The sequence below is a fragment of the Scyliorhinus torazame genome, chromosome 3, assembly GCF_047496885.1.
Source record: "Scyliorhinus torazame isolate Kashiwa2021f chromosome 3, sScyTor2.1, whole genome shotgun sequence".
In the NCBI taxonomy this organism is placed as follows: domain Eukaryota; kingdom Metazoa; phylum Chordata; class Chondrichthyes; order Carcharhiniformes; family Scyliorhinidae; genus Scyliorhinus; species Scyliorhinus torazame.
Genome location: NC_092709.1, coordinates 87,762,906 through 87,786,490, shown reverse-complemented (window position 1 = coordinate 87,786,490; position 23,585 = coordinate 87,762,906). Strand labels below are relative to the sequence as shown.

The window sequence follows — 23,585 nt, the reverse complement described above, 5'->3', positions numbered from 1 at the left end:
GTGGTATCTTCCAGTCCTGCTGAAGTCAATGGGGATTTAAATGGATTGCCGTATGCACTGCAGGTAAACCCACCACGGCAGTGCTGGAAAGTCTCAATGAAAGAGCAGTGGACCTAATACCAACGCCTGGAAAACGCAACTGTATTTCCCACTCCAGTGCAACAAATACAACCATTTATCATCACTCCCTTCTGGTTTCTGTCCATTCGCCAAATTTGTATCCATGCTGCTACTTCTTCTTTAATCCTATACCTTCAATTTTGCTAACCAGTTTGTTATATGGTAATTCATCAAACATCTTTCACAGTTCATATACAAAACATCAGCCACAGTACCTTCTTCATCTCTCTTCATTATTTCTTCAAATAACTCAATCATGTTAACAAACAGGGTTTCCTTTAGCAAATCCTTGCTGCCTTGCACTTATTCACACATATTGTTCCAAATGACACTTAATTTGATCTAAAATTTTGCCCCCAAAAGTTTCCATAGCGTTGATATTAGGTTGATATTAGAGATACATTGTTTGTGTCTCTACTTTTGAACTGGATGTAACATTTGCAGTCCTCTGGCATCAATACCATAGCTAAAGAGGATTGGAAGATTGTGACCAGAGACCCCATTGACTTTGCCCTTGCTGTTATACTTATTTTTTTCAATTGTTTTCAGTTTTCCTCTGTGCCTGCATTGCAGCTTGGTCCTCCACTATATTGTGACCTTGGCATTCATCACAAATCTCTTCTGTTTCTTTCCCCATAGTCAATTTTTATGAGGAGTGGAGGTATTTCTTCCACCTTTCCTACTGTATTCTGAAAACAATGAATTAAGTTGGACTCTTAAGATAGCTTTTAAGAAATCAACCAGTTCTGTCACATCTTCCACATGAAAAGTAAGTACCCAGAGACTGGCAGAATTTGACCTACGATCCCGCCGCGATCGCTCATCAGTTGGAAAGTGGCAAGTTTAAAATCTGTCAGCATTCTCAAGGTACTGGATGGTCTTTGGGAATCAAGATGCCACTCAGAAATGACCACTTTTGATTTTCCTACAAAACCGTACCAGCCTCCCCGAACAGGTGCCGGAATGTGGCGACTAGGGGCTTTTCACAGTAACTTCATTTGAAGCCTACTTGTGACAATAAGCGATTTTCATTTTCATTTTCAACCAAAATACCGCAGACGCTGGAAATCAGGGTTAAAACAAAAATTGTTGGAAATACTCTAGGTCTGGCAGCATCTGTGGGGAGAGAAGGAGTTTCAGGTTAATGACATTTAATCAGTTCTGTTTCCCTTTTTCCACAGATGCTGTTGGAGCTGCTGGGTATTTCTAGTGTTTTCTCTTTTTAATTTACTTTCTGGCTCTCTGAGGGTGGCTGCCCGCTCTGTGCTAATGAACTCATTTCCTCGGGTTGAAATGGGCTAATTGACCAGCCACGCTCACGGTCAGCAATTTCACCCGTCCAATATTTTGGTGATGGGAGAGGCTTATAGGAGTTTTAGTCACTACGTTTATATGTCCAGAGGATAAGTTCAATAAATTTAGATGAATGTTGCTTCAGATTAGTTGGTCTAGCTCCCCATTGTACTCTTTAGTGTGGCCAAGAATAGGTCAAGATGGGAAGCACGGTGGCGCAGTGGTTAGCGTGCTGCTGCCTCATGGCGCCGAGATCCCAGGTTCGATCCCAGCTCTGGGTCACTGTCCGTGTGGAGTTTGCACATTTTCCCCGTATTTGCGGGGGTTTCACCCCCACAACCCAAAGGTGTGCAGGGATTGGCCACACTAAATTGCCCCTTAATTGGGAAAAATGAACTGCAAACTCAAAATTTATAAAACAAAACTGTAGGTCTAGACACAGTCGCTTGTTTTATCCATTTCAATACGGGTCTTTGCCAGTGTTATAGAATCCGATCTTGAATGTTAGGTGAGGGAGAGAGACATGGACATGCAGAATTTTTGCTGTTTCGAAGATCACAAACTATTCTGACCACTGCATAGCTCCACTTTGGCTGAATGTCAGGACGCTGTCATTGGGATCACCAGCAGTGGATCATTAGGCAGAACACAGCTTTTGTAGAGCACAAAGGAGCCCACATCGAGTTGCTAAAATGAAATAAAGATTTATAGGATAACTATTATTTATACAGCATGAAAGATCCCTGCCAATTCTCTCCTGTCGGTCCCCAAACTGACTGACATTACACAGAAGATAACATGGTCTAGGGTTTCCCCCACTTTAATGGGGGAGCTCGTGTTCGGTGAGTCTCATGGGGTGTTTAATCATTGCCAGCTCGTAGGTCCCATGGGGTTTTGACGACATCAATCTGCAGACAGTTTTGCAAAATATATTGAGCACTATCAGAAATTAATTATTTTTCAAGTGCAGCACGGTGGCACAGTGGTTAGGACAGCTGCCTCACTACGCCGAGGTCCCAGGTTCGATCCCGGCTCTGGGTCACTGCCTGTGTGGAGTTTGCACATTGACCGTGTGGGTTTTACCCCCACAACCGAAAGATGTGCAGGGTAGGTGGATTGGCCACGTTAAATTGAAAAAAATTAATTGGGTTCTCTAAAATTTATTTTAAAAAAGAAGTTAATTATTTTTCTAAATATTTGTGATTCTTAAAAAAAAGTGTTGAGCAGCTTGGTTTAAAGCAAAGTATTCCTTCCGCATCTTGATCATAAATTAGTTTTAAACTGAGTCTGTAAAGGGATATCGGGTGGGTTTCTCGGTCCTCCCCGGAACGTGTTTCTTGGTGGTGGGAGACAGCCCACTGTTGGCTGGCAGCAGATCTTCTGGTCCTGCTGGTGTCAATGGGATTTCCCATTGAATCCACCCCTGGCGGGAGTGCGGCGTGGGCAGGATCAGAAGATCTCACCAGCGTGAACAGATGGTAGATCTTGCCCTGAGGCCCAAATTTTCAGTCGAAAGGACTCTAGAGCCATTTAAAAATGGTGGGTGGGACGAGATTCTGGCATTCTCATCACTATTCTCCGCACTCCCAGTTTTCACCAGCATGGGATAAAAGCGTGGGTAGTGAGCCCACACACGGCACACTAACCTGGCTGGTTCTATTGCAGGGATAGGCATCTCCTAGTTCTCTGCATTTTTCATGGGGCATGATTTTCCCACTGTGTTGCACTGAGCGCCAATCCTATTGCATTAGATGCATAGCAGGAGACGCCAAAAATTGGTTTTTCGCCGGGCACTGAGCCATGCATGATGCAACTGACCCGCGGTGGCTGGCATGAACTGGATCACACCCTCTGTGTCCACTGGGTTTGGGGAAGGTTGGAGTCTGATTGCATCGGCTGTTTGGTCGGGGGTGGCCAAGTCAGTGAGGGAGGTGATGAGAGTTGGGCCTGCAGGTGGTGGTGGTGGTGGTGATGGTGGGTGAGGGGGGGGGGGGGGGGGGAGGGGGGAGGGGGAGGTGCGGGAATCCTGTGAGTGGGGTCTCGGAGGTTGGGGAATACTGTGGGATGGGGTGAGGGTGTCCCATGCAGGGATCTATCTGGTCACTTTGGTAGGAAGCATAGAGGCATAGACTATTTTCTAAATGGGGAAAGGCTTCGTAACTCTGAAGCACAAAGGGACTTAGTAATCTTGGTTTCGGATTCTCTTAAGGTTAACATGCAGGGTCAGTTGGCAGCTGGGAAGGCAAATGCGATGTTAGCATTCATTTCGAGGGGGCTAGAATATAAAAGCAGGAATGTACTGTTGGGGCCGTATAAGACTCTGGTCAGATCCCATTTGGAATATTGTATGCAATTTTGGTCCCCGTATCTAATGAAGGATGTACTGGCCTTGGAGGGGGTCGAGAGGAGGTTCATAAGAATGATCCCCGGATCGAAGGACTTGTCATAGGAGGAGCGGTTGAGGACTCTGGGTCTGTACTCAATGGAGATTAGAAGGATGAGAGGGGATCACATTGAAACTTATAGAATATTGTGAAGCCTATATAGAGCGGACGTGGAGAAGATGTTTCATTGGTAGGAGAGTCTGGAACCCATTGCCTAATTCTGCTCCTATATCTTATGGTCTTATGTTATTTAAAATAGTTATGCAGAAGTTAGAAGAGGTTTTATTTCTTTTAACTTTTTCTGACTAACAATTAGCGTAAAGAACTAGCCAAAGTTAGAGATATAAATCGCTTTGTCAGATGGTTCCTAGGACAATGGACAGTGGCAGTTAGCGTTTCTGGCTAGTTGCCACATAAACTTTTACCTGGGAACGTCTGAGAGGGATTCCCCAATACACCTTTGGGATACCCCCTAAATCTGACGCTGGTCAGCCAGGAAGTTACTGGCCAATAGTTATTTATGGTCTGCACAGGAAAAAGTAAATAAACCAAAATCGATGGATTTGTCTCCTGATTTTGTGATCATAAATGCATTAACCTAGTTTTTCAACTTGAGCATTACACTGGTAGAAATGTAGGGGAGCAGGACCCACTGCGAGGATACATCACTAACACCATTTGATTTTCCAGTGTAAGAGGCATTTGATTTATTTTCACATGCTCCGTTGTTTCTCTTGGGGATTGTGCCTGAGGCGGACATGGGGACAGACATTGGGCCAGTGAGAAACTGTTGTATATCCTGGAGACTTGCTGCTGTGTACTGTGAGCTCCTGAACTAAAATGTGAAATGTTTGCAAAGTTTTTAAATTAAGTAGATATTTTGGTTTGCAATTAGTTGCTTAAATTTTCCAGTCCCTTTATATATGCTCCCTCCATTGCTGGTAGCACGCTCTTGTGCAAAATGCATACAGACGCAGATTGTGTGCTACTTGTTGCGAGGCTACAACATCATCATGGCATTTGACAAGACTTCCCAAGCTGTGTAGTCACCAGATGAGATTTTGGAGTTGTGAGTTCTGAAGCAACAATGGCTGTCATGGAACTCAGCTGTGAGGCTCCTTTAAATTCTTGCGTTTTTTACTATTGGTAGGCACGGTCTAATGGGCATATCTTTGAGGCCTGATTCCTGCTGCAGAAAATGGCCGTGAAAAGATGTGTTTCGGTCAAACTAAGTTTACAAAGTGTGCAGTTGATAAGACTTACCCAGGAACAGCTGTGTGTGGGTAGGCTCGATTTCAAATGAGCAGTTGCAGAGTTCTAGTGATTGTGTCAAGCACACTAGATCAGACTTCCTAATTACAGCCAGACATTACAAATAAAGTGTACTGTAAGCTTCAAAAAGGATGGCTATGCCCTTTAATTCCAAAATAAACATTTTTGATTGTGTTGTATATAAAGCATATTTGTGCATGGTAGGAAGAAAATAATACACTGGAATAAGGCGTATTAAGTGAAGCACACTTTCTTCCACCCCCCTCCCCAGTCCTCCCTGCCCAACCCCCCAGATTAGTACCTGAAGGCTACACCTCCCTCCACTCAACAAGTTCCGTGTTTCCCAAATGTATACTTCAGGGTCACACAAAATCTGAGGTACTAAAATGGGGTCACACCGAGAAAGCATTTGCAAAGCATTGGCATATGATATATATATGATGTTTGCATAGTGTTTGAATACACCTGTCCTTATTTAGGTGCATGTGTTCTCTGACTTCTTTGTAAAATTTCTAGAATCTGAGGGCCAGAGTTACCAGGTGGGCACTTGGCTTGCAATGAATGCTTTGTATGCATTCTGCTGGAAAATTCAGACTGGTGACTGTGTCTTTTAATGTACATAATTAATAAGCCTTTTTTTGCATTTCATTTATTCTAGATGAACTAAACACAAAATTTAATTGGTAAGGCTTGAAGAGTGTCTCCCACTGGCTAAGCAACCCTGAGGTTGAGATTTCAAATCCTGCCATGGTAAATTTGTGAAATAGAATTGGCCTGATTCATACGTTCAGAATTCAATAAATTAATTTGGAAAGCACCAAGAAAGCTGACCAGCAGAAAAGGTGTTTGATCCTTATAAAACCTCACTGGTTCAAGGAAGTGATGTGCCCCATCTGGTCTACCTGTGACTGTAGTCCCATATTATTCGCAGTGACATTTTCCTGTGTCTTTGTCGACATATTCCTGTGCCTTTGGAAGTGACCGAGCAAGCCACTTATTTAAATAATTGGTGCAGACGGTATTTTGGCATCAACACAGACATTAAGACAAGATCTGAACAATTCCAGTCCAGCCGAACTTGCAAAGCTCTCTGTTGGATCCGAGCAAAGTGACCACAAGGGACGAATGTTTGGAGGCAAAAACAAAAGGTTTAGTCAATCACACAAGTATATACCCTCCACTCCCCGAAAGATACTCTTGCGCCGGCCCACTTCCAGGCCAGGATTTTTAAAACTGTTCAGGGTTCCCTTGTTAAGCGGAAGCCTCGCCCCTTTAACAGGGAGTTTATATTCTGTCGTGGTCATGGGAATCTAATAGTCCACACCCCGTGACCTCCGTGCGGGTTATAACACCCTCCTTACTAGTTTATGGAGATTAGTACCCAAATCGGTAGTTTTGATCCACAGGCTTGTTAAGGAACATATCTTTCAATCAACATTCCAGATACCTGCATTATCGTGCATAGCTGTGGTTCAATGGTAGCACACTCATATCTCCGTTAGAAGGTTAGGGGTTGAAGTCCCACTCCAGAGACTAAAGTAAAACATTTAGGAGAGAATCATGGACCTTTGCAAGGTGATGTCTTCCAGATGCGATATTAAATGAAGCCTGCTGTTTCAGGTAGATGTAAAAGATCCCATGGCATTATGTTGCAGAAGAGTAGGGACTTCCTCACTAGTGTCCTGGTCACCATTTATCCCTCAAGCAACATCACTAAAAGGAGATTAAATTATCATGATCACATTGCTGTTTGTGGGATCTTACTGTTCCTAAATAAGCTGTTGCGATTCCTAAAGTACCCAATTCATTTTTTTTCCAATTAAGGGGCAATTTAGCGTGGCCAATCCACCTATGCTGCATATCTTTGGGTTCTGGGGGTGAGACGCACACAGGCATGGGGAGAATGTGCAAATTCCACATGGACAGTGACCCAGGGCTGGGATTCAAACCCAGGTCCGGAGTGTCGTAGGCAGCAGTGCTAATCACTGCGCCGCCTGTGAGTCCTACATTGCAACAGTAAGTTTTCTTCAAAGTTACTTCATAGGCTGGAAAGTGTTTTAAGACATTTTGAGGTCACGCTGTACTGAATGCAACTCATTTTTTATATCAGATATGTGGATGTAGCATTATACATTCGAGCACACTTGGCCTTTGGAGCCCTTAATATTAATTCCGAACTCCAGAAAGCTAAATGACTTTAGTTCAAGCATGGCTAAAGAAACCTCCTTGCTAATTATAATTTATAGCCTCCTCAAACCTATCACATCAGAACTCCTTAATGCTGAACATCGCTTGGAGGAAGGACTGAAGGAAGTGAGGGCACTCTGGATGGGGTGTTCAGTGATCGTTACCAAGACTTTTTTTTCATTTTTATAAATTTAGAGGACCCAATTAATTTTTTCCAATTAAGGGGCAATTTAGTGTGACCAATCCACCTAGTGTGCACATCTTTGGGTTGTGGGGGGAAAACCCACGCAAACACGGGGAGAATGTGTAAACTCCACACAGACAGTGACCCAGAGCCGGGATCGAACCTGGGACCTCGGCGCCATGAGGCAGCAGGGCTAACCCACTGTGCCACCGTGCTGCCCGATCTCTACCAAGAATGACTGACAAAGTGCTGAATGACCTACTGCTGTACTGAGCCTGTGTCCGTTGCTGAAGGAATCAACATGAGGGAACAACATACTTGATCTGAACTTCACCAACCTACCTGTCACAAATGCATCTGTGCATGATGACAAGGCAGTAGTGACAACTGTGTGGTCCTTGCGAAAATGAGAAAATGGGCCTTGCTCAAACAACCTGGAAAACTAAGGCCCTGTTCGAACTAGCTCCCTCAGCACATTACCAACCCATCAATTAATATGAATGGTGAGATCCTGGAAGATATGGATCACTTTCCATATTTGGGAGCCACTTCTTGATGAAAGCCTTCGGCTGCTTCAGAAAAAGAGTATTTGGGGACCAGGAACGTAAACTCGGGACTAAGTTTGTGGTTTATTTGGCAGCATTGATCTTGATGCTCCAATATGCTTTGGAGACTTGAACAACCTACTGCAGGCACTTCAAAGCATTGGAAAAGTGGAAATAGCGTTGCCTTCTCAAGGTGCTCCAAATCCAGTGGCAAGCAAGGTGATCCAATTGCAATGTCCACTCTTAAGCCAAAATGCCCATCATCAAGGCTGTAATCATTCAAAATCACCTCCAGTGGGTAGGACATGTTGGCGGGATTTTCTGATCCTGAGTCTAAGTGTTGACGCCGTCGGAAACGGCGTTGTGTTTCTCGACGGCGTCAACGTGGCCTCAGGATCAGCAATTCTGGCCCCTACAGGGGGCCAGCTTGGGATTGGAGCGGCCCATGCTGCTCCAGCTGCTGATCTCTGCACCAATGCGCTGTGGCACCGGCAACAACGCGCTGTGGCACCGGCACCAACGCGCGCATGCGCAGTGTCTCCCTTGTTCGCGCCGGCCCTGATGCAACATGGCGTAGGGCTAAAGGGGCTGGCGCAGAAGAAAGGATGCCCCCAGCCCAAGAGGCCGGTCCGCGGATCGGTGGGCCCCGATCGCGGGCCAGGCCACAACGGAGCCCCCCCCCCCAAGGGATTGAACACCCCTCCCCCCACCCCCAGGCCGCCCCCGGAAGCCTCCAAGCCGAGTCCCGCCGGCAGAGAGCAGATTAGAGCGGTGCTGGCGGACTCAGGGTTTTTGCTAATCAGCGGGGGGGGGGGCGCGCGCGTAGAGAGGCCCGCGATCTGCGGAGAATCGCGTCCCGGCGTGTCGTGGTGAGATTCGCATTCGGCCCCGCGCTGCGAGAATCCCGCCTGTTATTCATATACCTGACACCTGGGGCGGGATTCTCGGACCCCCGGCTGGGTCGGAGAATCGCCGGGGGGCGGCGTGAATCCCGCCCCCCGCCGGCCGCCGAATTGTCCGCCACCGGAAATTCAGCGGGGGCTGGAATCACGCCGCGCCGGTCGGCGGGCTCCCCTGCCGGCGATTCTCCGGCCTGCTATGGGCCGAAGTGCTGCTGCTGTCATGCCAGTCCCGCCGACGTGAATCAAACCATCTACCTTACCGGCGGGACTGGCAGCGAGGGCGGGCTCCGGAGTCGTGGGGGGGGGGGCGGGCCGATCTGGCACCGGGGGGGGGTGTCCCCACGGTGGCCTGGTCCGCGATCGGGGCCCACCGATCCGCGGGCGGGCCTGTGCCGTGGGGGCACTCTTTTCCTTCTGCCTCGGCCACAGCCTCCACGATGGCCGATGAAGAAGTGACCCCCCCCCCCTGCGCATGCGCAGGGATGATGTCAGCAGCCGCTGATGCTCCCGCGCATGCGCGGACTTCTGCCGACCGGCGTAGTCCCTTCGGCCCCGACTGGCGTGACGCCAAAGGCCTTTCCCTCAAGGTGAGGGCTTGGCCCCTAAAGGTGTGGAGAAATCCGCACCTTTGGGGCGGCCCGACGCCAGAGTGGTTCAAGCCACTCCAACCCGCCGGGAATCCCCGCCCCGCCGGGTAGGGGAGAATCCCGGCCCAGATCTCCAAAGCAACTGCTCTACTCGAAACTTTGTCATAGCAGAAGACTCCTAGGAAGACAACAAAAACACTTTAGGATTTCCTCGAAACATTCCTGCAGAGGCCAAATATCTCACTGACTCTTGGGAGTTCCCAGCTTGTGACCGATCAAAATGGTGAACATTCATTTGGGAAGGCACCAAACAGACCAACAGACGATCATCCAGAACACGCAGGTGTGAAATTAAGGTGTTGGAGAGAACACACGTAACTCCAAACAACTCTGACCCTTCAAGTACCATTTGGCATTTTACAGACCGCGCATTGAATTTATCAGTCACTTCAGAATCCATCGAACTGCGATGGGAAGCAAGTTATCCTTTGATCCTGAGGAATTGGCTAAAAAGAGTCCTTGTGTAAGCAGAATATTTGCTTCACAATGAGGACACCCTGCAATGGAACAACCATTGTGCTCAGGATGACAGATTAAAGACAGTTCGAGAAACGCAAAGTTGTGCTAACATCACAATCTGCAACCACTTGAATGAAGAAATCCTCACTCTGCCATTGCATCAAGTTGAGAGATAAATCCTGGTTCACTGGAGAGTTCAGAAGGCCATTTCAGGAACAGAACCTTGAATTTCTAAGTTCAGCAACCTAACAAAACTCTAACAGAAACTTGTCTCCATGCTAATCACTAAAAGCAGCAGACTATTAGCAGAGCTACATTGTCCCATTACCCAAAGGACCAGAATAAAGTCTGAATTCAATTTTTCCTACATTTCAACAGTAACTTAACTTCATAAGTGTTTCATTAGCTCTGCTTTGGGGTAGGTGAAAGGCACTATATAAATGCAAGCTTTCAAGTCAGTTAAAATAATCAGCTTGGATGATGTAAATGTAGGCCGAAATGTGGCCTATTGGGATTCTCTTTTTCCGCCGGGAACGCACTCCTGCATGTGAGTTTGCTGGCGGTGTGGGGTGGCTTCAATGGGAAATCCCATTAACAAGAGGCAGGAAGAGAGAATCTGGCTGTCAGCGAACGGCACGCCATCGAGAAACACCCCACTGGGGGATGGAGAATGCTGCCGGCAATGTGCTTGAAATCCCTCTGATGCTGCAGCTGACAAGACTTTTCTGGCTATGTACTATTAACAGAAAGATGTGAGACATAACTGAAGTTACTCCATGTTTGCTTTGGTCCAGTAATTTAAACATCTGGCTTCAAGCAAATCAGTTGATTTTGAATGATAGTTTTGAAAAAGCAACACGGAACAAAGCTCATTTTTCATTTTAATTATTTACCTTTACATTGTTGGCTTCATTGCTATCCTGTGGATGTCTTTGCAATTTGCGAAGGCTATAATGGAAAGGGGGCAGTAGATTTACATGAAGCTGTAAATCTAGCCACTTTGGGTATGCCAGCTGCCATGTGAAGAATCTTCAATTGAAAATGTTTCTCAAAAGTTGGGAGCTGAGATTCATTTCAATTTTATACAAACATTTCAACAACATATTTGGAATGAAAATCTAGATGTTGGTGCTAAACTGCTTTCGAGTGGTCATCATCTAGTAGGTAGTTTGATACGCTACTTTTTATATACTGGCTCTGGTATAACACATGTAATCAGTAAAAACACAAGGTAAAATAAATTATAGTGTCATGACATACATTGTGATACACTTTATCTGCTCACAGATACTGGGTGAATTTCTCCGTTTGGGAGACTAAGTGGTTACACTGGGACTGAATTACGTGTGGATGAGTTCCCATTGGGGGCGTTATTTGTGGAGCAATTTGGGTCATACTAATGGGCCAGCACTCTGCTGGCGCGAATTTTGAGCAATTCCTGGCCCAGCAGGCATTCTAACCGCTGGGGCCGGAGTTAATTCCAAGGTGCCTGGCAGCTGGAGCTGTTTTTATGCTCTCCACTTACCACACACTCACAGCAGCCACCAAGATGGCTCAGAGAAGACCTGCCTGCCCCCGCTGTCGGGAGTCTGTGGTGGACCAACTGCTCCATACCAGTGAAAAGCAGAGGGACATCAACTTCCCTAGCGTGGGCCACAGACTCCAGCCTGCCCTCCTGAACACCACCTGGCAGTGGTGGCAATGGCACTCAGCACTGCCAGTCTCACCAGGAGGAGACAGTTGGCTATCCAGAGGAGTGGGAGTCACTGGTGGAGGTTCTGTAGGCGGCAGTGCAGGTAGCAGGTATCCTCTGGTTGAAGTGAGCTCTGCTGATCCCTGCTTCCTCTGCAATGGAGCAGTGCTTCTGAGGGCGGCCAACACCTGATGGGGTCCTGATTGAGCTTGGCCCTTGATGATGTAGCTGGGGTAGGAGGGTGTCCATCGGTTCAGCCTGGGTGGATTTTCAGATGACCAGAGGCCTTCTGAGCATTTAAAGGACACAGGCAGCACTCAGCAGTGTGAGCAGCCAGGAGACTGTAAGTAGCAAGTCACTACTCACACTCACTACTGCCCCGGCCCGGGCAGCCATCCCCCCAGCAAACTTGATAGTTTTCAATGGTTTTTCAGTGTTGTTTTCTAGAGTCCTGCTCCTCCTCCGCATCCATGGCATCCAGTCCACGTTTGTAAATAAAGGGGCTGGTTTAGCACAGGGCTAAATAGCTGGCTTTGAAAGCAGACCAAGGCAGGCCAGCAGCACGGTTCAATCCCCGTACCAGCCTCCCCCAACAGGCGCCGGAATGTGGCGACTAGGGGCTTTTCACAGTAACGTCATTTGAAACCTACTTGTGACAATAAGCGATTTTCATTTCATTTCAATATTTGGAGGAATTCATGCCAACCAGACTTCTGCCTGAGAGGAGTGGAGCATCATGGAAGGGCGGAGTATACTGGGCAAAATTCTCCGGTATTGGCTCGATGTCCCCCGACTGGCGCCCAAAACGGCGCAAATCAGTCGGGCATCGCGCCGCCCCAAAGGTGCGGAATCCTCCGCATCTTTGGGGGCCGAGCCCCAACCTTAAGGGGCTAGGCCCGCGCCGGACTAATTTCCGCCTCGCCAGCTGGCGGAAAAGGCCTTTGTTGCGCCGCCAGCTGGCGCGGAAATGACATCTCCGGGCGGCGCGTGCGCGGGAGCGTTAGCGGCCGCTGACGGCATTCCCGCGCATGCGCAGTGGAGGGAGTCTCTTCCGCCTCCGCCATGGTGGAGACCATGGCGAAGGCGGAAGGAAAAAAGTGCCCCCATGGCACAGGCCCGCCCGTGGATCGGTGGGCCCCGGTCGCGGGCCAGGCCACAGTGGGGGCACCCCCCAGGGCCAGTTCGCCCCGCGCCCCCCCCCAGGATCCCGGAGCCCACCCGCGCCGCCGTGTCCCGCAGGTAAGGGAGGTGGTTTAATCTATGCCGGCAGGACAGGCATTTTAGCGCGGGACTTCGGCCCATACGGGCCGGAGAATCGCGGGGGGGGGGGGGGCGCCAACCGGCGTGGCGCGATTGCCGCCCCCGCCGAATATCCGGTGCCGGAGAATTCGGCAACCGGCGGGGGCGGAATTCACACCAGCCCCCGGCGATTCTCCGACCCGGCGGGGGGTCGGAGAATCTCGCCCATGTCCAACCCGCTAACCACATTTAAATGCATGCAAATACCAGTTTTGCATGCCACCGCCAGATCGGGCACAAACCTCATTATCGCCATCAGTGAGGGACCAGAGCATGATGCCCAAATATGCGCTGTGCTTGCAACTCAATTTTGGTCTGATGCCTGATTCTCCACTGTGCAATCACTGGGCTGGATTCTCCGGTTACCGACGGCAAAAACGCGTTCGACGGTCGGCTGGAAATTCCAAGTTTCCGACGAAATCGGGGGCGGCATCCCTTTTGCGATGCTCCACCCCCTCCATAGCGCCGTGCTCTAGGAGTACGCCGTGCCAGGTATTGACTGCTTCAGGACATTGCCGGAGGCCCGACCCCCAATGCCCCGCCCCCGACCGGCCGAGTCTTCGACAGCGTGGGTGTCTCATCCATCGGGAACTCGACGTGGCGGCTGTAGATTCAGTCCAGCGCCGCCACAGTCGGGGGAGGGCAGATCTGCGGGCAGGGTGGGGGGGGCATTATTTGAGGCTGAGGGCACTGTGCAGGGGGTGGATCTTTGTGTACGAGCCAGCCGAAGTGCGGGACTATTTCGCGGGCCAGGTCCACAAGCGACCTCTGCCCTGCAGGCTGCCGCTGTGACATGCGCGCCCATGGCCCAGGCAATTCTCCGAGGTATATCGGAAGCTAGATTCCCCAGCAAAACAGTGAATCGGTGGCCGTTTTGTGCCAGCTTTTCTGGTGTAAAACGCCACCGTTCCCGCGCCGGCGCGGGGACATAGCCCCAGAATCGGAGAGTCCAGCCCACTGTTTGACCTTGGACCTGTGTTGGGAGAGAGATATTGGTCAGATTCTGCGGTTCCCCCAACCGCGTGTTTCTCGGCGGCACGCTGTTCGCTGGCGGTGGGATTCTCTACTCCCTCCGCTAGTCAATGGGATTTCCCATTGAAGTCTCCCACACCGTTGGGAAACCCACGGGTGGGGGTGCACTGCCAACAGGAAAAGAGAATCCCAACAGCTGCAGAATTCCAGCCATTATCTTTTCTCTTTTTACCGATTTTCCAGCCGAAAGATTAAAGCCAGGCCTTTCAGGAGGAAAGTCAGCAAAGGATGGTAGAAGTTTGGAACTTCCTTCCGCAAACTGCACTAATACGTCAGTTGTTGGGTGGGATTACCGGCTGCTCACGCTGGCGGGATGTTCCTGTCTCACGGATGACGCACCCTCGGGTTTCACGGTGACGTGAGGTGCATTCAATGGGAAATCCGTTGATAACAGTGGGACCAGAAAATCCCGCTAGTAGGCTGAGCGAAAATCCCGCCCGTAAATTTTTAAATTTGTGACATGATAGATTTTTGTTGGTCAAAGATATTAATGGGAAAATACAAGGTACATGGAACTAGGTAACAGATTAACTATTGAACAGCAGATCCGGCTCAAGATGCCTTATTCTACTTCAGCTGGGGTGTGACTCTCTCATTGCTAATAGCCACTTCATCTGAGTACGTGTTCTTCTTGTCTGAGATCAGAGGTATTGGCAGGATACTTGAACATTTAAAAAACCATCTAGAGTACCCAATTATTATTTTTTTCCAATCAAGGGGCAGTTTAGTGTGGCCAATCCACATAACCTGCACATCTTTGGGTTGTGGGGATGAAACCCACGCAGACACGGGGAAAATGTGCAAACTCCATACAGTCAGTGACCCGGGGCCGTGATCGAACCTGGGTCCTCAGGGCCATAAGCAGCAGTGCTAACCACTGTGCCACCGTGCCACCCCAGCAGGCTACCTGAACACGCGGGCATCACCAACCTCAATCCTAGCCTTACCGGATGCACCCATCCTTAAACTTCTTTGGAGCTAACTGGCTGACAATCAGAAGGGGCAACTCTGTGTTTCGTTTTCCCCTTGCTGTTTGGGAGGAATGAAATCGATTGTCTCATCTCCACTTGTGCCCTAAGATTAGCTGACGCTGGCGTGTTGGGCGGCTACTGAACTTTTGCCTGCATTAGATACAGTTCTAAACATTTATGACCTGCCACTGAACTGCTTGAACGTTTTCAGCACCAGTGTTCTGATAATCCACACTACCTGTATAAATAATAAAACTACTGACTTTGATTGCAGTGCTCAAAATGTACCTTCTGTGCCAGCAAACAAACACTCGCTTTTACAAAATGATTTTATTGATTGCTGTCTACCACTGATTGAAGATGCTAGGAAGTAGAGCTAAGGCACATGCAAGCTGAAATCGGGAAATAATTTTGCTTATTGGACTCAACGACGTAAACGTCCCCTACCTGGTGGTTGTAAAGTGAGTTTTAATTGATAAGGCCCAATGAAAACCAATGTTGCCTCTATGCAAGATCCATTCCTTGTTTTAGGATCTTAAAACACACCCAATTAATAAAATAATCTGTAGTTATTTAAATTATTTTAATGGTAAGGGTGTTCTTTCTGGAAAAAAATGATTTGCGAAGATACATTAATTATAATTTTTTAACGCAAATCACTCTGTTCCCCCCCCCAAAATGACATTTAATCAAATTGCACTCTGACATCTGGGGCTGGATTCTTCATTTCTCCCAGCTGCTTTTTCCTCAGCGCATGGCGTTCGCTAGCCGTGGGATTTCAGTTGAAAGTGGAATTTCCTGTTTTCAGTGCAATTTCCCATTGAAGCCACCCACACCGCTGGGAAACCTGCGGACAGGGGTGCGCCGCTGGCAAGAACAGAGAATTCAAGCCCTGGCATCGCTACCAATACTGGCATTTGTAGCAAATAAATTTTACTGTTATATATGGTGCAGATTTATAGTTAACGATTGCATTTTTCTTTTGAATTTTAGTTATGGAAGTAAACATTTCACCAGCTCTAGAACTTTGTTACTTGAGTCCACAGTATTTCCAGTTCAGGGGACTTTGGTACATAAAGCAAGCAGCTGCTGGTGGGGCTGTATGTTGAGAACAGATCCAGCAGTGATGTTGTTCAGTGGGGTGGCAGACCTTCTGAATGGTATAAAGTTAAACAACAATATATATATGTCTGTATGTTTCGAATGCTGCTTTAAACATATTTCAGCATGTTATTTATATTTCATTTTCATATCTGCCCAATAGTTTGTTCATAAATTAAATTATTTTGGGTTCTGAGTTATTCAACTGCAGCACACCTGCAGAGAGAATCAATTTGAATCTGCCCTACATTATCCTTTAATCACCATATATGGTCCTAAAAGCTGAAAATGGTTTCTGCCATACTTGCAGGCCATTTTTTTACTTTATCTCTTGGCTAAAGAAGATACAACTCTTTTCCCCTCTACCAAGAGAGATCATGATGAACGTCTATCATAAACCCCTGAGCTTCAGGGCAGCACGGTGGCGCAGTGGTTAGCGCTGCTGCCTCACGCCGCCGAGGACCCGGGTTCGATTCTGGCCCAGGGTCACTGTCCGTGTGGAAGTTGCACTTTCTCCCCGTGTCTCACCCCCACAACCCAAAGATGTGCAGGATAGGTAGATTGCCCACACTAAATTGCCCCTTAATTGGAAAAATAATAATTGGATACTGTAAAAATAAATGAATTCCTGAGCTTGTCATATTTTATTCAGTTTTTTTCCACGTATTTCATTTGTTTGATGAGAGTTGTTGAGAGTTATGTTCTGTGACACCACACGCTATTCCTTGGTAAGGAAAAGTGACAGGTGACACACAGACACAGGGAAGATGAAGAGGCTCGTGCAAAAAGCCATAAGGTTGACAGAAAGCGACAGGCAGCATTTAGGGAAATTGAAGATGAAGAGGACAGAGCAGGAAGGGAGGATGTTGACAGTGACAGAAGGCAAGAAGTAGTAAAAACTAAATTTAATGAAACTAGGGTCAAACCAAGTAAAGTAAAACAACGCAACTGAAAGTAAATACATTGTGAAAGGCATTTGTTTCATCAGATAATTGAGTATAATACTTTTCCCTGAATTTAGGTGTTTGTTTCATATTTGTACGATTAAAATTGTTAATGAAAAGAATTGTGCAAAAGGAGGTAATAAAGTGAATTGTCAAATTAAATCTGTTGGACTTAAGAAATGCTTTGAATAAATTACTTAATGGAAACATTTTTGTGGTCTAATTTTCACCTTAATACCGATCTCATTCAGCCCGTATGCTGGAAGGGTGAAACTTGTTACTTCATAAAAAGATGATCTCTATCTTATTTTCAAAATCTTATTTTTAACTTTCATCCTTTTTATTTTCCCGATGTGGGACAGGTAGCCCAGCTTGTCCACTTATAACTACTGTAGATACTAATGGGATGAGACCGGACTATTCTCAGAACTTGTCATGTGTTAATGCGTGTGCGATAAATAGGCTGCAGCCAGCAGCAAGAGAATGATATGTTTTAAATAAGCTTACAACTATGGATCAGGCAAAAGTATATTCCTTGAATGGACTTAATCAATTGTTGCATGCTCTCGATTAGAATCCAGGAATTCAGAGTGAAATTGGAATTATGTGGATATTGGTTGATGACAGGAATCAGGCTAACCTCATGCCTTCCTTCGTTGAAGAGCCCACTGACAAGCTCATACATGAAGGATCCTGACTGGCTCATGTACTGCTCATGAAATTTTATCCGTGTGTAAATATCATTAAAACAGGAGGGAAGAAAATGGGAATGGGGTGGAAGGAAATAACCATGTGAGGCATTGATCTGGTACAACTAAATAATCAGGAGCAATTAACATCCACTTGCTTCCTTTCCTCTTAGGTTAATAACCACCTCCCAGCCATTCACAACTTTGTTCACTCATCTGAATTGATATTGTTTTTGTTTTAAAGCTGCGTTTTGGGGAGATATTGCCTTAGATGAAGAAGACTTGCAACTATTTCAGATTGACAGAACAATTGATTTATCAAGACACATGTTCGACAGAATTGGACACACGACAGGTAATCTATGTTACATGCATGTTGCTAATATGCTTTTTAAAAGAAATTGTAAGTGAATGAACAAAACCTATATTTTCTTAAGTTTAAACTGGTGACAATGTAACTCAATGAAAACCAACTCGTATCAAGATTGTTGCCGGTGAATTAATCCAAAACATTTGTTGCTTAGAAATGCTTTTTAAAATAAAGTGTCAGGAAATTATTTCCTTTTACGTTATTGCATATGTGTGTATATGTAGCAACTCACTCAATGATTTACGTAGTAGATTTGGGTTACAGATCAGGAAGGTCTTGCATTCTATTCCCACACGGTGCTGAGCTGGCTGACTTTAGTTGAGGTAGAAGTAGGGATGCTTTAAGAGGTGCGAGCAGATCTGGGTCAATGTAATGCACTGGACTGTGGGTCCGGTGACCTGGAAGCTGGCTGGAGATAAGAGTGTGTCGACAGAAGTTGAAGTCGAGTTTGGGTTTAGCTATAATGTTCCAAAGTCAAAACATTTGTTGATACCCTGGATAGGAATGAGGGTTCTTTTACTCCCCCCGCCCCCCCCCCCCCCCCCCCCCCCCCCCCCGCAAAACAATTGTTTTGGTGTTGAGCGAGACATTTTTTTTAAAATCGCAAACCAGACCCCAACTTAACTCCAACCTAACCATGTTCTCATTGAAGGCAGGTGGGACAAGAGGATGGCAAGTTCGCAGGAGGTGGTTTTACTAATGGCGTGGATATGTATTTAGGGGGTTATCATGGAGCCGCCAGACTCCAGACCTCTGCTCAGAGCATTTGGGAGGCCGTGCTCTGGTGCCCTCCCCTGATCAACACACTTAACTTTTGGTCACGAAAGGATCCCCAGTGCTGAAGCCCTGCTCCTTAATGTTTGATTGTTGGCAGCTGCCTCTATGGTGCTGAGGCTCCCAGAGTTCAGGCTTCAAAGTTTCCTTCAAATGCTAGGCACTAATCATCCTCTGAGACATGACAGAGTGTGTTCCTGTGGAGGAACTTCAGAATTGAGAATATTTTGTTTATTAAACGGTCAATAGTAACAAAGATCTGTAACATTCCACATATCACACTAACCATTAAACAACAAGGAAATGTCACGGTTCCATATTGCCATCAATACATAGCTATATCAGGTCATTTTTCACACAAAAAAAACAAACACACGGGGCTGGATTCTCCAAAAATACGGCTATGTCCCCACCCCTACATAAAAACGCTGGCGTTTCACTCCTTCGTTTCCTGAAAAAAATAAATGGCTATTCACTTACCTGCAGAGGGCTAGCAAGGACCCGGGGAGCTTCACGCAGCTTTGGCTGCAGATACGGGCCCCCGCACTTCCAGTTCCGAGTCCGCGTATGTGCACGGCAGCACCGAGCGCCATGGCGTGTCTTGGCACAACCTCCGGGCTGCGCAGTCAAGCCGTGCCACTGTCCGTCTCCTGCAGTATCAGTGACTGATCTTTCATCACCACACTTTCTGAGGACAGGGCCACAGGGAGAATTAACAGGTAATCTACAAGTCCAGTACAAAATACACACAAAACAGGCCTTTAAAAACATCCACAGACTGCTCGAGCAAGCCCTCCTGCATCATCAGTGCAGTAGTAGGCCCACCAAGATCCTGTCCTCGCTGTACTCCAGGTAAAAGAGACCGAAAGGCAATTACTTTCTTCCTTCCTTCCCTCCACCCAGAAAGCAGAAAGTAAGCTCAAGGGGAAGAGATAGCAGACAAGCAGGAAAGGCAGCAACAAGCAGCAAACAAACTTCCAGCCACAGCCTCCGGCCTTCGCAAGTCACCAACAAGAGCAAAAAGCAAACAAACTGTCAGCTAGAATAGCCTCTAGGCATTTGCAAGTCACCAACAGGAGCAAAAAGCCAACAAACTGTCAGCTAGAATAGCCTCTCGGCATTTGCAAGTCACCAACAGGGGCAAGTAGCAAACACAACCTGCAGCTGGGAAGTGCTCTCATAACTAACAAGTCCAATTCCGCATTAGCAATAGCCTTCAGCTGTGAAGTGCTCTCACAACTAGCGAGGCTTATTCGTCATGTGCAATAGCCTTCAGCTGTGCAGCTGGAGGCTGTTCACAGTCAAAGGGAGTGAAATGGAATTTCAATATTGAAGGCACAGCAAGGCTCTGTGCTGGAAGTGTTTGATGGTTTAGATAGGCTGCAGCTTTCCCCTGTTATGAGTATCCACAATATTTAAACTTAGCTTGAAGCAAAGCCCAAAAGCTCACAGATTTCGGGAAAGGTTATGTACCCTTGGCCGAGAGAATCACAAGTGCTTCCTCGCAGTGCACCAAACTATTTTCTTCCCTACCATTGGGTACTTCGCCCCAGGATTAGATCGTCCACACCCATTCCCCCTGCCCCTTTAAAGTAGCAGCAAGTTCCTTACCTCCTCTTGGGCTGCAACTTGTTCTGTGGAGCTCTTCACTCAATAAGGGATAAATCTGGCTGATTTCTGAGAGGGAATCCTTTGGAAAAAACAAGCCGCATGGTCAGGATTTAAAACTCTACAGCATATGCATGAAACCAAACTTCCAAGATTCCTGACCGAAACTCCTCACACCCTGTCTATCAGGACCTTACTGTCATAATTGAATAACTTGGGCTTGTCTTAGAGTATGAGCAGTCCTTTAAAAAAAAACTGAACCTAAACAAGGAACAGAATGGGGGTAAGAAAATTGACATGAAAATTGGAAAAAGGAAAGAAAATAAAATGCATTCATTTGGCAGTGGGTGAAAATGATATAGTTGAAAGCACACTCCATATTTTAAAGTCACATTATTCCTTGGGTTCAAACCATATTCCTGCATTTGATTGTATAATATAGTCAAATATGTTTTGTCAGAGATAGGGGGCGAGATTCTCCGACCCCCCGCCGGGTCGGAGAATTGCGGGCCCTGGCGTGAATCCCGCCCCCACCGGTTGCGGAATTCTCCGGCACAGGATATTCGGCACGGGCGGGAATCGCGCCGCGCCGGTTGGCGGGCCCCCCCCCCCCCCCCCCCCGCGATTCTCCGGCCCGTATGAGCCGAAGTCCCGCCGCTAAAATGCCTGTCCCGCCGGCGTGGATTAAACCACCTCTCTTACCGGCGGGACAAGGCGGCGCGGGCGGGCTCCGGGGTCCTGGGGGGGGGGGGGGGGTGAACTGGCCCCGGGGGGTGCCCCCACGGTGGCCTGGCCCGCGATCGGGGCCCACCGATCCGCGGGCGGGCCTGTGCTGTGGGGGCACTCTTTCCCTTCGCCGCGGTCTCCACCATGGCGGAGGCGGAGGAGACTCCCTCCACTGCGCATGCGCGGGAATGCCGTCAGCGGCCGCTAACGCTCCCGCGCCTGCGCCGTCCGGAGATGTCATTTCCGCGCCAGCTGGCGGGGCACCAAAGGCCTTTCCCGCCAGCGGGAGGGTTGGAAATTCGTCCGGCGCAGGCCTAGCCCCTTAAGGTTGGGGCTCGGCCCCCCAAGATGCGGAGCATTCCGCACCTTTGGGGCGGCGCGATGCCCGACTGATTTGCGCCATTTTGGGTGCCAGTCGGTGGACATCGCGCCGATACCGGAGAATTTCGCCCAGGGTAACCTTTTCTCTTCAATGGATGTGCAGTAATCTTGAGCAGAAGAAATGAATGGACTGACAAATGGATGGGTTCTGTAGCAGGCGAGGGATCAACTCTGCCATGATTTACTCAATTGAATTTTTGGATGAGAGATTATTGCTAATCCCAATGCAAAGTTTTAATCAATATGGGAGCAAATTGGAGGCCAAAACACTACATTCAGCATGCCTGATTCATGGCATTCACAATTTTAAGCCATTGGTTAACATGCAAAATCTAATGGCCTATTTGCCTGTCTGGCTCGGCATGTTAAATATTACAAGGAGTTCTTTGGTGTCCTGCTCAAAATTCATCCTGACACCAGCATCATTACAGATTAATCTTATTGCTAATTGTGGAATTTTACTCTCTGAACTAGATGCCATTTGTTTTTCCTTAACAACACAGCATTTTAATGAATTTATTGCATGTGTACCACTCAAACAGATGTATGAGGGACATGACAATGTGTTGTACAAATGCAAGACTTTATTTTTTTGTAATTTTTCTATTTATACAAATAGTGACTATTTTCTTCAGATGGCAGTGACCACAAATATATCGTGCATTCACATTGCTCACCTAACTGTATATTTTTCCTGGATTCTAACACAGCAGTCTGACAGTAAACCATTGAATTCCCTGCACTTTATTTAGATCTTTCTGTACTCATCTGACTGTACAATCTTGACTGCGGTTAAAAATCAGATAAAATAATACTTGCTATTTTATGGGCGGCACGGTAGCACAGTAGGTAGCACTGTTGCTTCACAGCTCCATGATCCCAGGTTTGATTCCCGGCTTGGGTCATTGTCTGTGTGGAGTCTGCTCGTTCTCGTTGTGTCTGCGTGGGTTTCCTCCGGGTGCTCTGATTTCCTCCCACAAGTCCCGAAATTCTCCCTCAGTGTACCCGAACAGGCGCCGGAATGGGACGACTATGGACTTCTCACAGTAACTTCATTCCAGTGTTAATGTAAGCCTACTTGTGACAATAAAGATTATTATTATTATTCATATTGAAAGATTTCATACATTTTACACAATGAAGTCGTTTTGAAATAATTGATATTTGTGTTGCGTAGAGACATGGCAGTCACTCTGTGCCAGTAATGTTCCACAAAATGTAATCAGAAGAATGATCAATTGATTTATTTTTGGTGGTATTGACCAAGGGAATGTTCGCTAGGTCAACAGCCCTCCCTGTTTTTCTTAAAATTCAGCCGTGGGATTTTACCATCCATTTGACAGGCGGGCAGTATCACTAACATCTCATCCAAGGGATGGCCCATATAGCACTCCCTCAGTGTTGTACTGCACTGGAGATTCCAACTAATGCAAGCTCTTTTTTCAACCAGAAGCAAGAAGGCTATCAGCTGTGTCACACTAAAGCAAAGTCACCTACTTACTTCACTATTCATTCTTTTTTTCAAAATAACTAAATTATTAGCTTGATGGAAATCATACTCTTGAGTCAGTGTGCACCATTTTACGTCACTGTAATTTTCTGCTTGTATTTTTAAAGGTGGATTTGGAGAACACAGAGTTTCTAAGAGGAAAGGAACAATTTATCAACTTATAGATCGTTTACTAAGATTGGGAGCAGGTATTCATCAAAATAACTTAACTTTGTTGTCAGTAATAAATGTTTTCACCATTTTAAATATTCTTTTCCAATCATGAAATAGTGCCAAATATATTTTCAATATTGTGCATATTTTTAAAACTGAGCACTGGAAAGGTGATTTCAAGAGATGTGTAGAATCATGAGACTTTTATTAATTTAAGATATATTTGTATAGAAATCCTCTGATTCCTGAGTGGGCAAATAGAGTAATACTGAGCTGTACAAATCAGGAAGGTACTAATTGCAGTCTTTGTAAAATGGACATGAATGCATTTCAGCGGCAAT

At 46.9% G+C, this 23,585-nt stretch overlaps 1 protein-coding gene across 2 annotated transcripts in view; it reads left to right on the top strand.

The window, feature by feature from the left end:
* Nucleotides 1-23,585, top strand: part of LOC140408560 (tolloid-like protein 1) — a 537,833-nt gene that overhangs the window by 154,481 nt on the left and 359,767 nt on the right. For both annotated transcript variants that reach the window (XM_072495934.1, XM_072495936.1), the window contains exons 3-4: nt 17,967-18,077; nt 23,199-23,279. In XM_072495934.1, coding sequence (XP_072352035.1) covers nt 17,967-18,077; nt 23,199-23,279 — 192 coding nt within the window. The remainder of the gene's footprint in view (nt 1-17,966; nt 18,078-23,198; nt 23,280-23,585) is intronic.